This window comes from Rhinatrema bivittatum, chromosome 4, assembly GCF_901001135.1.
Source record: "Rhinatrema bivittatum chromosome 4, aRhiBiv1.1, whole genome shotgun sequence".
In the NCBI taxonomy this organism is placed as follows: Eukaryota; Metazoa; Chordata; class Amphibia; order Gymnophiona; family Rhinatrematidae; genus Rhinatrema; species Rhinatrema bivittatum.
In genome coordinates this window covers 63087444-63104307 of record NC_042618.1, presented here as the reverse complement: position 1 = coordinate 63104307, position 16864 = coordinate 63087444, and the positions used below count along the sequence as shown (strand labels likewise).

At 40.7% G+C, this 16864-nt stretch overlaps 1 protein-coding gene across 1 annotated transcript in view; it reads left to right on the top strand.

The window, feature by feature from the left end:
- The window catches only part of PSMA3 (proteasome subunit alpha 3), a 63703-nt gene that overhangs the window by 9294 nt on the left and 37545 nt on the right, over positions 1–16864 (top strand). The window contains exons 2-3 of the mRNA XM_029598225.1: positions 12778–12860; positions 14437–14560. Coding sequence (XP_029454085.1) covers positions 12778–12860; positions 14437–14560 — 207 coding nt within the window. The remainder of the gene's footprint in view (positions 1–12777; positions 12861–14436; positions 14561–16864) is intronic.

Sequence of the window (16864 nt, the reverse complement as noted above, 5' to 3'; positions counted from 1 at the left end):
ACCTGCTATTAATTAAGTTGCCTTAGGAAATAGCCACTGCTATTAATTGCATCAGTAGCATGGGATCTTCTTGGTGTTTGGGTAATTGCCAGGTTCTTGTGGCCTGGTTTGGCCACTGTTGGAAACAGGATGCTGGGCTTGATGGACCCTTGGTCTGACCCAGCATGGCAATTTCTTATGTTCTTATGTAATTTTTCGCACAGGGCAGCAAAAAAGCTAGCACCGGTCCTGCCCCTTTCCCACCTTTCCTATGGGGTATACAGGTTTAGAAGTCTTTCCCCATATGCTTTAGAATGGTGACCATTGACCATTTTAGTACCCACCCTCTGGACTGGCTCCATCCGGTATATATCCCTTTGAAGGTGTGGTCTTCTGAATTATATACAGTATTCTAAATGTGCTCTCACCAGGGTCTTATACAGAGGTGATATCATTTTCCCTTTTTTCTGTTGACCTTTCCTCTCTTTGTACACACGAGCATCATTTTGCCATTGCCTTAACCACTTGTTTGGCCACCTTAAGATCATCAGATGCAATCACCCCCAGATTCCACGCCTTATTTCGTGGATTATAAGATCTGAGGCAGCATAGTTTTACCAGAGGTAGATCTTGTCAGACAACTCTGATCAGTTTCTTTTGACTGGGTGACCAGAGAGTTGGATCAGGGGAAAATGCTTAGATGTAGTTTGCTTGTATTTCAGTAAGACCTTTGACACAGTTCCATGTATTTGGTTTATAAACTGAGTGCCCTTGGTATGGACCCTAAAGTGACTGAATTAGAAACTAGTTAAGTGGGAGGAGACAAAGGGTAGTAGTAAATGGAAAGGGGCATTACTAGTTGTGTGCCTCAGTGATTGGTAGTTTAACTGGTTCTTTTCAACATTTTTGAAAGCACTGTTTATTTGGTTTTAGCTCATTCATGCCTTATTAGCAGCTGAAGGACTAGCAGGAAAGGTTTGTCTTTTTGCAGATGATACCAAAATCTGCAGCTGGGTATGGAAATCATGAGGAAGTATCTAATGAAGCTCGAGGAATTGCCTAGATCTGGCAACTAAGGTTTAATGCTAAAAAAACCAAAAATAGTCATGCATTTGGACTGCAAAATCACAAGAGAGCAGTACAATCTAGGGGGTGAAATTCTTCTAATCTTATTTATTTTTTAGGAGCGATTCCATTAATTTACTCGCCTCAGAGATCAGACTAACCAGCTCCTTCCATGTTTTTGTGAAGAGGAACCCCATCCTCCTGACTCTAGTCTTCTGGACCTACTCCCAGCTGTAAAGAAGCATTGACTAGGTCATCCAGTGGAGCTGCCAGAACTTTTAAGTTCCCTTAATACCCTCGGGTGGATCCTGTCTGGCCCCACCACTTTATCTACTTTTAGTTTGGTTAGCTCCTCACAAACACAGTCTTCTGAAAATCATTTGAGGTTTACCTCTCTTCCAATCCTGTTTTGTATCTGTTTTCTGTGATCCTATTCCTGGACCTTTCTCAGTGAACACCGCACAGAAATATTTATTAAGCAATTGCATCTTTTTTTGTCATCGGCCTCTACAAATTTAAGGCCCTGCTTACCAAGCACTTTTTCTCTCGACACAAAATGGGAGAAAACCTTTCTAGTTAATAGATCCCTTAGATTGCAAGCACTCTGGGGACAGTGAAGTGCCCTGTATTTAAGATGTAACTCACCTTGAGCTATCAGTGAAAAGTTATGAGCTAAATCCAGATAAATATATGTTCCTCCCCTTCACCTCCGAGTCTCACAATCCCACTTTTGCACTTCCTTCTATCACTAACACACCTAAAGAAAAATAAATTTGGTCCTGCCCCCATTTTACCATATTAGCTATTTTTTCTTCCATTTGCATCTTTGCTCTCCTGGCTGCTTTCCCAGCTTCTCTTAGCATTTCCGGATATTGTTGCCCATCTTCCTCTTTCTGCAATGTCTTGACTGCAGCTCTTTAGAGAGGGAGAGGGAAAATAGTCTTCACCTTGTTAATGGACTTGGCTCAACTGAGGGAGGAAGTCCTCACTGCCACCTCAGGAGCTCCTAAGGCCAATCCCAAACCTGACAGGCCTATGTCCATAGAACAGTATGCATATCCACCATCTGCTGGAGACGAGATTACTAGCAGGATGGGGTCAGTGCAAGAGTATATGAAGTTGGTATTAGTGAGTTTCTTATTCTGTCTCCATCTGCTGGTTGGCGTGCATAAACCTAGTTATGCAGACTGGCCTGCCTGGATGAAGAGGAAACCGCTTTTGCACTTCTTTCTATCACTAACATATCTAAAGAAAAATCTTGTCCAGCCCCCATTTTATCATATTGGCTATTTTTTTTCTTCCATTGGCATCTTTGCTGTCCTGGCTACTTTTCTATCTTTTCTTATTATTGCCAGGTTTCCTCTTTATGCGATCTCTTGACTGCAAAGCTGCTGTTCATGGGAGAATTTTGTGGACTTAAAGAGCTGCACTGTGAGCACATCAGTTATAAAAACTCTAAAATAAAAGGAACCCAAAACTGGCTTATTGAAGAACTAAATAATTTGTCTGGCTTTAAAAATTCAGATACATTCATACATTTCTTAAACCTTACAAGGACACAAATGTATAGCAGCTGACCCTGAAAATTTCACACAGAGTTGCTGCTCTTCAGGTATTCTAAATTTAATCTGGATAAATGAAGAAATAACACACTGATTATTAAACGTACATGTTATTGTTTTTGTAACATTTTATTTAATTCGCATATAGTCACAGTCACAAATCAACATACATAGTGTTTATCTTTTAGGCGTGTAGAGGCAATTTACAGCCAAAAAGCAAAGGCACATTACATCAAGTTCACCGTAAAAGATTGGGAAGAGCCCATTATAGCAACCTAGTTGGAAACATAAGCTCATGGTGCTTGGGGTATATTTTAAAACTTCAATATAATTCCCAGATAGCATCATATTGAAATTTGCGATATTTAAGATAGTAGCGCAGCTCTCTGAGTCAGCTATGGCCTGAGTTTGAGTTCGCCAGTTATCAAGATTAGAATTTCTTTTCCACACTGAGGGGCCGATGCAATTTAAATCGTGGAAAGCGGGCACTGAAAAGTCAGCGCCTGCTTTCCTAACGTGTGCATGGGGGGCACTATGTGTGCAAGAGGTGGGTAGGGGGGGGGCGCCATGCAATATTTAAATTAGGGGGTTGCGACCCCACCACAGCTGTTGGCTATGAAGACCGACGCCGGTAAACTCGACATCGGTTTTCTTAACTGGCTGTCTGCCGAGTTTGTTAATAGCTCAGCTAACGCCTGGCTCGAGCAGCTATTAACGCCTGCTCCAGCCAGGCGTTAATAGCTGAGCAATAAATGGGCATCAGAGACGCACATTTATTTTTTTGCATGTGGAGTGAATGAGTAATAGGTTCATTCACATGCATTTGCATGTGATGAGTGCTATTACATTCACTCCGCATCCGCGGGTTAAATAGGTGCTAATCCTCCTATTGTATTACGGGGTGGATTAGCGCCTATTTAACCCGCGTCGGAGTGCAGGTTATACAGGGCGCTCAGCTGAGTGCACTGTATTGCTTCGGCCCCTGAGGCAATAGTATACTGAGCTGCCAAGAGCAATTAGGAAATCAGAGCTTTGAACTCCCAGCCCGGTCCACTTACCCAGCAACACCAGAGCTCTAGAAAGGTGAAAGGGGCTACCAAGAATATCAGAAATTTCTTGTGTCACAGCTGCCCAGAACTGGTTTAGCCCAGGGCAGTCCCACCATATATGCAAATATATACCCAGTGCGCCACAACCCCTCCAGCAGCCAGGGCTTGCTCCTGCATATATGTCTGCAAAGTAACAGGATATACAAGTAGCTACATCATCAGTTCAACTCTTTTTTTCTAACATTGAACTTTTATAAAAAGCACAGATACCCAAAGGATTTTCCAATCTTTTTCTGAAAAAGTAAGATACAGGTTGTCACTGGGGTTTGTTTTTTTTATTGTAGAATTGTAATAATTAGATCTGCTCTGACTGTGCATTTGAGCAGACTAGCTCCCTCTCCTGCAGGCGTGCGCCTGGAAGTTGAACAGCTTGATTAAGTTCAGTACAGTTGGGCATGGAGCATCACTTTGCTGCAACCAAAATATGTATGGAGTGAGGACATTTTCACAGCAATATACATCTTGGATTTATTTCGGTTACCACTGGATGTCACCATTTCACCACATTTCCAGCATTTTTCTTTCTAATTGGAAAAGTGGAAAAAGAAGAGAAAAGAGCATAATTGATCTCCAACAAAAAGAAAAACTTGTTTTAGAGTTTATTCTTAAGAATAGCAGGATTAAATTGGAATGCAAAATCAAATGTCAGTCATTTCTGAATCAGTGTTTTATATATCTGTCTATCTCTGTCTCTATCTCTCTCTATTTTTTTTTTGCCAGAAAATTCATTGTAAAATTAAATGATTGTGTACTCAGTTTTTCAGAGTTGCATTTTACTCTGAAGATTTTATGTATTTTGTCGCTTCATGTATGAAAATATATTTAAGAATAGCTGCCACTTATATATCTATATCTCTAATTCTAACCAATTTCTAGACCACATAGCTTAAATTTTGCATGCTGATAATACAAGTATTCAAATGAACAGGAAAAAAACAGAATATTAAAAATATTTAATTTGAAAGGGAAAATGGTCCTCCAAAAGTTTACAATTGTAATAGATTGGATGAAATGGATTCTAAGGGGATTTTGAAGGATGCTGAATTGAGATTTTTAGATATTTTGAAAACTCAGGGTATTTCAGAAATGGAGAGTTAATGTAATTATTTTTCAATTTTAACTCTATACTATGTAAGTTAATATTTTTGACAGCCCCTCTCGCACCTCCAGCTACACAAAACAAAGAAGAAAATCAGCCACAAGAATGCAAGCAAGATATCCATGAATAACATTTTATCTATTATGCCATTTGTAACACTTCTTGTTAGGAGTGAGAAACACTTTTAGTATTCCCCTTCGTAGAGAAAGTAAACATTATCAAGCTTCCTTTCAAAGGAGGAAAGTGCAGGGGTTTAATATAAAATAACTAGCTGACACCTGTAAAACATTTTCAGGGCAATAATACCAACACCATCTGCCCCTGCCCATCTGACCATGGCGTGCTCCTTCTTACTCCACCAGTATCAATCTTTGCTCTCATCACCATGCATCCTGTATGATTTCTGTGACCGCTACACTTTTTTGGCTCTCATTGGCCAACGGAGCCTTCACAGACCCTTACTCCATCTGCAGGCTGCTGTTTTTTTGGCCATCTTGACTTCTTGCCATGTGGGCAGTTGGTCCGAGCCTAGGCCCCTCAGGGGTAGGAAGCCAGCCAGTTAAAATGGGCTTGAAGTTCCTTCCAGGTCTGCCTCAGGATTCTATTCTGTCTATAGAACCCCCCCCACCCCCACCCAGATGGGGAAGAGTTGTGATTCATCCCTCACCAGCAGGGACACCACATTATGGACATGCCTGATGGTGAGGTTTGGTTGCCTTGTTGGGGTGGGAGGGGGGGGGAGCAGGCCAACTTGGAATAAGTTCATCCCAGATGAACTGGAAGTTCACACGTGCCGTGGAAAACCATATGTGCATGCGATCATCATTCATGCAAACATATGCATGTACAAAGTCAATTGTGCATGGACGTTTGTATAGATGGCTATTGTATGTGCATATCTTTCATATATACATGTATTTTGTAATCTGCCAGATATATGCGCACAGATTATGGAATGCAGGTGTACTTCTATATGGCCCCATATACGTATATATATGGGACTGCATGTAATTCTTTGAAAGTTATCATCTCTGACATTACTGACTAATCCTCCCAAATTTTCTTCATCTACTAGCTCTTCAATTTCTGAATTAGAGAATCCCAGACAAGATTCTTCTTCAGAATCAGTTTGTAAAAATACTGCCTTCTCTGCCTTAGCAGCAGTAACCATAGAGAAGCAGGCTGGTTTTTGCCATTCGGTTCTGCTGCCTCCTTCACTGTTAATGCCAGCTTTAGATAGCTTTCCTACCTTTTCCTTCTCCAAAACAAGAGGAGAGGAACAGGTACCGGTGGCCCATGATCTCCAAACGTCAATTTCTTGTACCTTAAGCTGGCTTCCGCTCCTGCCATTCTGTGGCTAAAGAAGTCTCTCTTTAGCTTAGGGGCAGGATTCCCTTTTTTTTTCTCACTGCTAGTGCTATGGTCGGCTAGCTCTGCAGCAAATCCTTTCCTCCTGCCATTCCCTCCTCTGTCCATTCCTCTCAATGACATGATGAAATTTTGAATCCTTTTAGGGGTTTTGATATCACACAATTTAATATTGATGTTGTATGACTCTACTGTGTGAAAAAATAGTGTATTTAAGATTGCTTATATATCTTCTATAAAAATATACAAGGCAGTTTACAATAAAACATTCATAAAACAAATCAATAATAACATAAAATGTAAAAGGTCAAATCATAAAATACACTAAACTATTAAAAACTTCAATAAAATGTCTCTGACATCAATTCTCACTAAAGCTTCCGAAATTAATTTGCTAAAAGCCTGCTACAATAACCAGGTTTACAGCCCTTTTTTAAATAACTTATCTACCATTCTTAAATCATTCTTAAATCTTCTGGCATGGTATTCCACATTTACCCCTCCCCTGCCCCCCCTGTTGTCACAGTTTACCCTTACCCTGCCCCTCCCCATGTCACCCCCAGTTAAACCCCCCCCCTCCTCTAGTTTTATCTAGTTATTATTTATCTGTTACTGCTTTTACTGTTTCACTGTTCTTTGTAAAGGCCATGCCTATATATACATTAGTTGTAAGTTACTTGTAAACCGACACGATGTGCGAACAGTTGTCGGTATATAAAACCATCTAAATTAAATAAATAAATAAATAAATATTGGGCCAGCTACTGAAATTGCTCTCTCCTTACCTCACCCAAGTGTGCTTGCTGAACTGAGTGTGCAGTTAAAAGGCCTTTATTTGCAGATTGCGAATTATGTGAAGGAATGTGCACATGTAGTCTTGTTCCAAGCCACGACATATCACTGTTAAAGATAACAGTATGGATTAGTGTCAGTACTTTATATTGTATCCTGTACTGTATTGCTAACCAATTTAGGTTAAATAAAACCACAGTTATGTGGTCATATTTATGTGTACTAATCAAAACTTTTGCTGCCGAGTTTTGAAGTAATTGAAGAGGTCTAATGGTCTTTTAAGGAACTCCTAAAAACAGCGACTTGCAATAGTCCAAACCTGCAAAAATAATCATCTGACGCATAAGCCTGACGTCCTCAGGCTCCAAAAATGGTTTTAGCCTTCTCAACATTCTCAATTTAAAATAACCAGACTTCACCAAATTATGCACATGCTGTTTCATAGACAAGCGTGAGTCAATTGCAACCCCTAAATCCTGCACCACCAACTGAATTTCAATCTGATTTTTCAAATTGAAATATTGGGAGCTCTTCTGTACGTGCATGTGCTGTGCACTGCTGAGTCCTGACAGACTTCTTTCAACACACAAAAAAACCCCAGAATGAAGAACTTGAAGGCTGGCAGTCTGACAACACAGAGACTTCTTTACTTCAATCTGACAGTGTGCTAACCTCACTGTGCTTCAGACACTCAGAGATGACAAAATCATTAGCACCGTGTTTCAGTCTTCACTTACACTCTCCTCCCTCTCCCCCAGTGAACGCCGAAAAAACCCCCAGTGCCACTGCTTGTCTTTTTCTCTGTCACAGTGAGACCACTGCAGCAGGGAAGATCAGAAAAAGTCCCTTTACCAGTGCCAAAGTTAACTTTTTAAAAGCCTTTTGTAAATTGTGCGAGAGCTTCTCACATGAGACCCTTCTCTACCAACTGCTAGAGAGGAAATAGAGACTCTTGGATATCCTTGGACCTATCACTGGGAGGATGTCAGCATCACTTGATCCATACAGCAGCAATAGACTAGATTTAAAAAAATGCTACATTGTGATTTGTCCTCCATCTGATCTCCTTGCCAACTTGGCCTGACTTTGCTCCCAGGAGGATGTGATGTCACACAGGCAAGAGTTGGTTGCTTTAGTTACCTGCACTTGTTTGTTTGTCCAGTGCTTATAGCATAGCCATAGACAAATATTTTTTGATTCAGTTCATGAAACTTCTCCATTTGTTTCAGGGATTTACAAATGAAACAAAAAATGGACTTATGTGTCGCATTTTACCCATTCATGTCAAATGTATGCACATCCCTATTCTGACAGGACCAGACCCATGACAAATAGACATTATCTTCAAATTATACCCACACAAATTACCTTCACAGAATTAGAAACAGATAATTACAAAACATATCTCAAGTGGTAGATGGAAAAAAGACATCCCCTGTTAAAAGATCTCAAAATAGAAAAATCCTTCTCTTAGGAGACTCATTATTAAAGGCATTAATTTGAGGATAAACTTGGAAGGTAATAAAAACATCAAATGTCTACCAGAATTCACAGCTTGCAGGAATACGAACCCAATTCTTTGTCCTATCATAGAAGAATGGAATTCTGATACTGATCTCATAATCCATTTAGAAACCATGACCTGGCCATAAATGAAGTCCGTAACATGCAGATTGACTTACAGACGTTAGGGAATGGGCTCAAACACTGGGCAAGAATTGGAGTATTTTCAAAGCATTGCTTGTTCATGGTAATGGAGATGAAAGGCTTGGTTTATATAGCCAACTTTTAGCAGTTGCAGCCCAAGGCAGCCGTGATGTGGCTGCATTGTGCCTTCTGGAAGTTATAGGGCAATCTGCACAGAGTAGCAGTTGCAACCCTAAAAGGGACATAGTGGGGATTGGAGAAAGATTCCATGTGGGAATTTGATCTACTTTGGGAAGATGTACACAAATTACTTGTGGGAAAAAACCAAACAAAAACAGCCCAAGATCAAACTGAATGGGAATCCACGAAACACTTGATACAAATATCCCACTGTACCAAAACAACAATTTTTGTTGGTTCTTGTTATATTGGGTTTGTCAGACCTTAATAAACTAGGAGTCTGGTAGTATAAATATCACAAGACTCAATTTGTTAACCCCCAATCCAAACAGACAAATTGTTTTGTATATTTTTTATGTAATAGTATTCACAAAAACATATTCAGGTGCTAATAAAAATTAATTGACATCAACTTAGCTGATCCTAAGAGAAGGATTTTTCTATTTTGAGATCTTTTAACAGTATCTTTGGAATATTTATTAGCACCTGAATATGTTTTTGTGAATACTATTGCGTAAAAAACCCCCCAATCATATGGGACTAATTAACCAGTTGAGTCTTGTGATATTCATACTACCAGACTCCTGGTTTATTAAGGTCCGACAAACCCAATATAACAAGAACCAAAAATAATTGTTTTGCTACAGTGGAATTTTTGAATTGAGTTAAATCACTTCTGGGTAGACTAGATGGGCCTTTTTGGTCTTTGTCTTCATTTACTGTGTTACATGGCTGTCTGACACCTATGCCTTTCTGGCTGTGCAGGCGCGCTCCCTCCTTTTGGTTTTTCAACCCTGTTGAGCCTCGCATGTCACCTGCTGTGTGGCTGCACATTCCAGAGCTGCCTCGTTTTTCCAAGAGTGTGCATTGCAATGTAAGGAATACCATTTTGTGGCCACCGGTGAAACCGTGTGGGACCTGATAAGGTGCCATCTTGCAGAAGCTAAGCATATTATATATAGTTAATGATAATGATTTGAGCTCATAAGTAGAAAACCTGGAGGAGATCCTGGCTTGAATCCCACTTCCACCACTCACTGTGTTATTTCGGCAGTTCAGTTAACCCTCCTTATGCTGTTACACTGACTGAAAGCTTTTTAGAACAGGCGTCTAGAAACTATGAAGGCAGTTTTCAAAGGGGTTTGCCCAGGTAACAAAGGAATTGCGCAGATAAATCCCTACAAGTGAAAACTGCCTTTACCACAGTTAGTAAAAGAGACTGTGTTGGGACAGGGAATTCAAAGTACATGCAAGGAGTTCATTTTGAAATCTTTGTGTGCACTTTGCACCTGTTATAAAGCCAGTACAAAATGTGGCTTTAATGTTCAAAGGGAAACTTTATTTTGCTGCAGACCTACAAAACTGCCTGTGGGATTTTAAAAATTGTCCCCACCCCCACCCTCCCAAAGGGACCTCTGTTGCCAGCAACAGTAGTGGACACTGTCACCAGACCATGCAGTAAGTAGCTGCACGGTCTTCAGGCTCCATCTGTCAACTAGAGCAAAGACTGTCTGTTAGGTGTATCTGTACAGTGCTGCTCACACTTTGTAGGACAAGGAGCAGCTCTATCTGCCGCAGGAGACTGTTATCTCTGGGAACCTCATCTAAGAGGACGTCCACCAGCTGCAGATCTCCATCTTCTTGCCTCTTCCACCCCCCCCCCCCCCCCCCCCGCACTGCTGAAGAGAGGATTTCAAACTGAGGAACCAACAGCAATGCTGAAGAGGCTAGAGGGGATCTGGGGAAAAAAAGCTGAAGGGAGGAAGAGAAGCGGCCAAAACAAAATTAGATCGGTGTCGAGAAGTACTTTAATTATAAATGGTAAAAACCAATGCCCGACTCGGGCCAAGTTTCGCCCATACAATGTGGGCTGCTTCGGGGGCTATGTACGTAAAATAATGTGGAATAGAAGATGATCTTTCAAATAATGGTAAAATCAGAAAATCCTCCACAGTAACTAGTGGCGTAGCTATAGACATCAGCTTGAGCACAAAGGCTCAGTGCACAGCTTGTGAACTGATTGGCATCCCAGCAGACCGGGAATCTACTATATTTGTTCTCTGCTGAAGTGTTATTTAAATTTACAATACTGAAGAGCACAAATCAGTGTTTCATCTTCTATTTTACATACATAGCCACTGAAGCAGCCCACATTGTATGGGAGAAACTCGGCCCGAGTCGGGCATTGGTTTTTAGCAGGAGGAAGAGTAACACAGAAAAAAAAAGTAGCCAATGAGGAAAACAAGCCTAGATGGGTGCAGAGCTGGTGGAAGCACAAGATGGCCTACTGGCTGCATAGGGCGCCATGGTTTTAGGGTGAAAAGCAGTAGTGGCAGATCAGCCTTGCCTGATAGATACCCTGTAATCAGTTAAATCTCACTGCCACTCATCCCCACCCTGGCATCATGAAGCATTTGTGCTGGCAGTCCTCTAGCTTGTACAGCTGCTTCAGAAGACATTACTCTGGAGGAGCATGCACTATCTAGAAACAGCAAGAGCAGCACAGTGCGGAGGAGGATGATGGCTTTTTTTCTTTTTGAGCCTTGCTTCTACTGTCTCCTGTTTCAAAACCTGCTATGGCACTCTGAGTCCAGTGTGGACATTGGCTAGCCTAGCACCAAGTGAGATGGAAAGCTGCTATGTCTGGAGTGCCCCCGATAGGAGGAAAGGATAGGGGATCCCTGGGGAAGAGAGTAGAGGATGTTGCTTCTGCTGGGTGAGGGAGGGAGAGAGAGAGCAGGATGTTGGGATGGGATGCCTGGTTGAAATTTAGGACAGTGAATATGAGTGGACATTTTGAAAAGCAGGTTGGCTGGATGTGTCCCGAGAACTAGGTTGAGAACCACTGGCCTAGGGTCTCTGTTTCCCTTGTACTGGCCCTCGCTGGGCGTCGTGGGCAGGGAGGCTGCACATTAGCTCTGGCACCTCATGCTAAAAAAGTTTAAGCAATCACTAATAGATCTTTTTGGTGGAATACGTGAGCGTTGGGCACACTATTCAAGGATGTGGGAATTTTTATTTTATTTTATTTTTTTTTGTATGAACTGTGTGTTTTCATCCTTGCTGTCCAATTTTAGCTATGTTTAAATTTTAGCATTATATTAGTTGATATTACTTTTCTCCCTTTTTAAAAATATTGTTCTTCAATCTCTGATTTTTCATATGAATGAAAAGTTGGGAGACTTAAGTCCTTAGTTCTAGAACTCATCTTGTCTGGCAGTTTTACTCCAGAAGCATCCAAAGAGTTTACAGTTTGTAGGTATTCTATATTTTATGTTTTCTTCTACATTTATCTACAAATATTTTTAGTACTGATGAACCTGGTGAAAAAATATCACGACTCTGAGAGATCGTGATGTGGTCCAAACCTCAACATCACCAGATAAGTGTGGCTAATTTTCACTTTAAACCTTGTTTGTCCCCTGAAGCAGTTTACAGACCAAACATTTAGCTAATGTCAGGTTATTCTTTCCGGATTGTGGGCCATCTTATTGGGACTCAAGAGAGTGGTATTTTGAGACTTGTATATTTTCCACTGATCTAGTGACATGGTGCAAGTTATGTGTTTGCAGTCCATTTTTCATCTTGTATTACTTTTTCACAGGCAGACAAAAATTTAAAAAAAAAAAAATTACACATCTCCAGGGTGAATGATCAGGCGGGACCACACTGCTGGCCTTGCTGACACCCGCATAACGCTCACTACTTGGATTCAAGACAATTGTGAGATGATTTGGTGGTGCTGATTTATCCCCTTGATTTGTACCTCTCGCTTGTGGTTTTGTGATTTTTAACTTGGGTACATTTTTGGTATAACTTATACTCTTGTAGACTATATTTGTGTTAATGAAATTGGTACTGTTTTTTAATTCATAAAAGCTAGCTTGTGAAAGAGTATGAAAACAATTTAGGCATTTAAATGTCATTGAGTAGCATTGCATTCTGTGTCTAAGTGGAAAATGCCTTTATTTTCCAGTATGACTTGTCTGCCTCCACATTCTCTCCAGATGGCAGAGTATTTCAAGTTGAATATGCCATGAAAGCTGTGGAGAACAGCAGGTGAGCAAAATATACCCTTTTTCATGTTTAGGTTTAGAAACCTTTTAAAATTCTTTACAAAAGGTAATACAGTACTTGTTCTTAAAATGAATACATTTAAAAAATCATATGTAGAAGCATTAAAATGATGCCTCGATGTGGAAATATGTACCTAAGTGTACCTTTTTGGCTGAAGTTTCTTTCCATTGTTGGTGCATTCACTGGAAATATATGTAAATATATTTTTTTAAACCTCTTGTGCTGTTCCTACTCTCTGGATAAATAGAAAGCTTTATGTACCATTATTGTTAATTTGGTATTTTGCATATGAACTCAATTATATAAGTAAACATGATGGTTAGAAAATCTATTTATGGGCTTAAATCATTCACAAATCCAGAAATTATGTTAGGAAAACATTCTTAGAATTATCATGTGACTTTCAAATTAGACACACTTTAAGTTTTAGTGATGAAATATCTAGTATCCTCTGTTAATGATTTTAGTAAAAATAGTGATTCTTATAGTTTAATCACTCATTTGAGGTTTGTGCCTTGTGTGGAATGAATTGAGCCTTAAAATTGATTTCCTAGAGTTGAAAATTGTATTGACTTTTATAATGCTGTGCGTCAAATGCTAGTTTTTTGTACCCTGGCTCAAAATAAGATTTAAAACCTAAGCTTGTGATATTCACTTTACCTTGCTGTTCTCATGTTCCTTACATAATTTTTTCCCTCATATTTTTTTTTTGAATTTGACAATTTTTATTCCATTCATAATGTAAACATGTATCACAGAAACATAGCTGGAACATTGCTAAACCAATAGTACTTCCCAAGGAAGTGAAACCCCTCCCCCCCCTCCCCTCCCCCCCAAAGAGTGTCATATAAGCTCAGACAAACAATCCCTGAAATGATAATCGCATACAGGAAAGGGGTGACATTATATAATAACAGCAAGGAGCACCGTCTAACAGTCTTACTCAAGAGCAGATAGTGTAATACTCTGACATTATATAAATTCAAATAAAGTCATACATAATCATAGCAAGAGGTTCCCTCATATTTTTAATAAGTTTTACATCCCAAAAGATTTTTAGCAAGCTCTGTGTAATTTGTTTAGGGATGTTTGCTGGATGCTTTCAAATAAGAAAAATCTGCATTAACAGATGAACAGGATACTGGCTGTTGCACAGACCAGTACTTTGTTGTTAGCCTGCTACAACCTGTAAAATAGGTTGTCTTTTTAAATTAAATGAGGGAATTTATAGAGATGTGAGTTTCTGCTCTCTTTTAATACTGAACAACTTTCCATTTTGATTTAAAGATCAAGGATTTTATTAATGAAGGAAAACCTACTGTAAAATATTTCCTGGTACAATACTTGCATTCTGTGTCAGCTAACTCAGTTTTCAGTGTGGGTGGTGGGTGGGAGGGAACCCACCTTTTGTAGTCATCCCAGAATTGCCTTATCTGCAGTTCTTCAGAAATTTCAGTTCTGTTCAAGACACAGAATGTAGATCTTGCTAATTACAATTGGTTTAGCTACTTAAAACTATTTACTATACTAAAAGTATCCTCTTTGATTTGTATTGCAGTACAGCCATTGGCATCCGATGTAAAGATGGCGTCGTCTTTGGAGTAGAAAAATTAGTCTTGTCTAAACTTTATGAAGAAGGGTCTAATAAACGAATCTTTAATGTAGATCGGCATGTTGGAATGGTGAGATGACAGCACTGGAACTTTTTGTTTACTAGATCTGTGAGAAATGTAGCAGGCAAACTTACTAGTGGAGTTTTAAGATTTTCAAAAATAAATAGCTAGGTGCATATTAAACACTTCTTTTCAAATTCTGCAAGCAGCTTACCACAAATGGGGTATCGTGGTTCCAAAGATATCATGCCTGTTCATTTCAGTATTAGAAAAAGCAAGTTTGCTTACTTGTACACAATTCTCCATAGGCAGTAGGATGAATTAACCATAACACACGGGCAATGTCAGTCAATGGCGCCAATAAGGACCCAGTTCTGAGGTTAGTAAAGACTTTACTGAGCGTGCACAGCACACCGCCTCAAGAGCCCTCAGTCTCTTCCAGACCTTAAGCTTTAGTGAGGTAGTTAACACTTCAGAGAGGTGGGCGGGTTTAAAGCGTGGCTGTATACAAACTTGCTTTCTCTAACAAGCAGACCTGAATTAGCCATAATTGTGGAGAGTCCCAAGTTAAGGGTTGTATAGGGCAGCAAATACTTAAAACAATGCAGCCTCACCATGTGGCAAGTGGACTACTGGTGAACAGGATCCATAGAACTGCTTCTCCAACATTGCTTTTTGCTTAGGACATGCTGTCCGGATAGTAGTGGGACGAAAAGGCGTGAACAGATGACCAAATAGCAGCTTTGCAAGTGTCTTCAATAGAAATGGCAATGAGATGATCCACTGAAGTTGCCGTGGCTTTCACTTGAGTATTGACTAAGAGGGTTATTTTTCAAGCCGCGTTATGGGCTTTTCTCTACCTGGGTAACATCAGGCTAGGTTGAGAGAACATTGTACAAATCTCATCTTTGTGTGTTTTCTCACTCTGAAGGTCATCATATCTTCACAAGAGTGTACTGTTCTGTATGTATGTGTCACTCTGCATGTCAAAGTGGCCCCTAACCCCTACACTACTACCTCAACCTCACCTCGAGTTACTAGGTGGGCCTCATATAGAGGTATAAATACCTAACTACTACACGGGCCTTATAGCTAGTCTCTCTCTCTCTCTCTCTCTCACCCCCCCCCCCCCCCCCCGAGGTTGTAGGTAGGAATTGCAACAATTGTGATACTTACCGCAAAATGTGAAAGTTATCGCACTTTGCGGTAATACCTATGTGAAGCGCTAAGAGAGCGCACTTTGTGATAAATAGGCTATTACCATAAAACATGCCCCTCTTCCTATCGCATGTGATAGTTTGATGAATCCTGGACTAAGTTTGTAATCTATAAGCCAGCCAGTGAGTAACAGTGTCTATATAGTGCACTTTGAATCCAGACATTCAGCATGGATCCCTGGAAGACTTTCTTTTGTTTCCCTGGACGCATCCAGTGTCGCCTTTCCATGATCACAAGGGCGCACAGTGTGTTGTTTCAGCACAGACCTCACCACTGCTGAATGTTGCAGTAATTGAACCACTTCAAACCCTGGGGAGGCCTGGACCCTGTACTTTAGGTCCAGCTTTTGGGCTACCGGAAGACATGTTGTCAGCGTCTGCCAGATCCTTGAGAAGTTTGTGAACATGGAGTCCACTGAAGGTTGAAAGAGCTGATACCCAAAATCATGTTTTGGGGTCTCTTTCCATCCCGACACTGATGGGCAGTATCTCTGCCAGCTTATCCCAAAATTTGGAATAGCAGAGATCTTCTGGAGGTGAGGTGCTGAGTTAAGTCCAGCAGGGATTTGAGGGAATCCCCATGGAAACATTCTCTTCCCCTGATGAGGAGGAGATATCCAATGGCTCTGGGGGAAACATCCAGTAGTAATTCAGAATGAACTGATTCCATATCTTCTCCTTAGGATTGTGAAGGGACTCCCCTGGAGGAGGAGAATTCACCATCTCATAATGAGGACTTATTCCCATCACTGGAAGCTTTTGACTAGCTCCACTATGTGGAAAAATGTCCTCCATCTTGAAGAGGAGAGGTTCTAGACTCCCTTTCTGGTCTTCAGAGCTTAAGGAGGCAAAAATACTCCACTAGTTCTAATAACTGGGCTCCCACTGGCTGGGGACCCTCTGTGCTAGAGTTGGAGGAAAGGCATCCTCTTCAGGAACTCAGGTCATCTTATCCTAACTAAGGACTGCTAGTAAAGCCAAAAAGGAACTCTGTGCTGTGGCAGCTGCCGGCTCTGAGGTGCCCCGCACTGATTGCATCAACTCTTGTTGAACAGCACCTTGATCCATGGACAGTGCTGGAGGCAGGTCCTTCCACACCATGGCACCAGCAATGGGACTCGGGCTTATGTGCCAAAGAAGAGCAACCAAAATGATA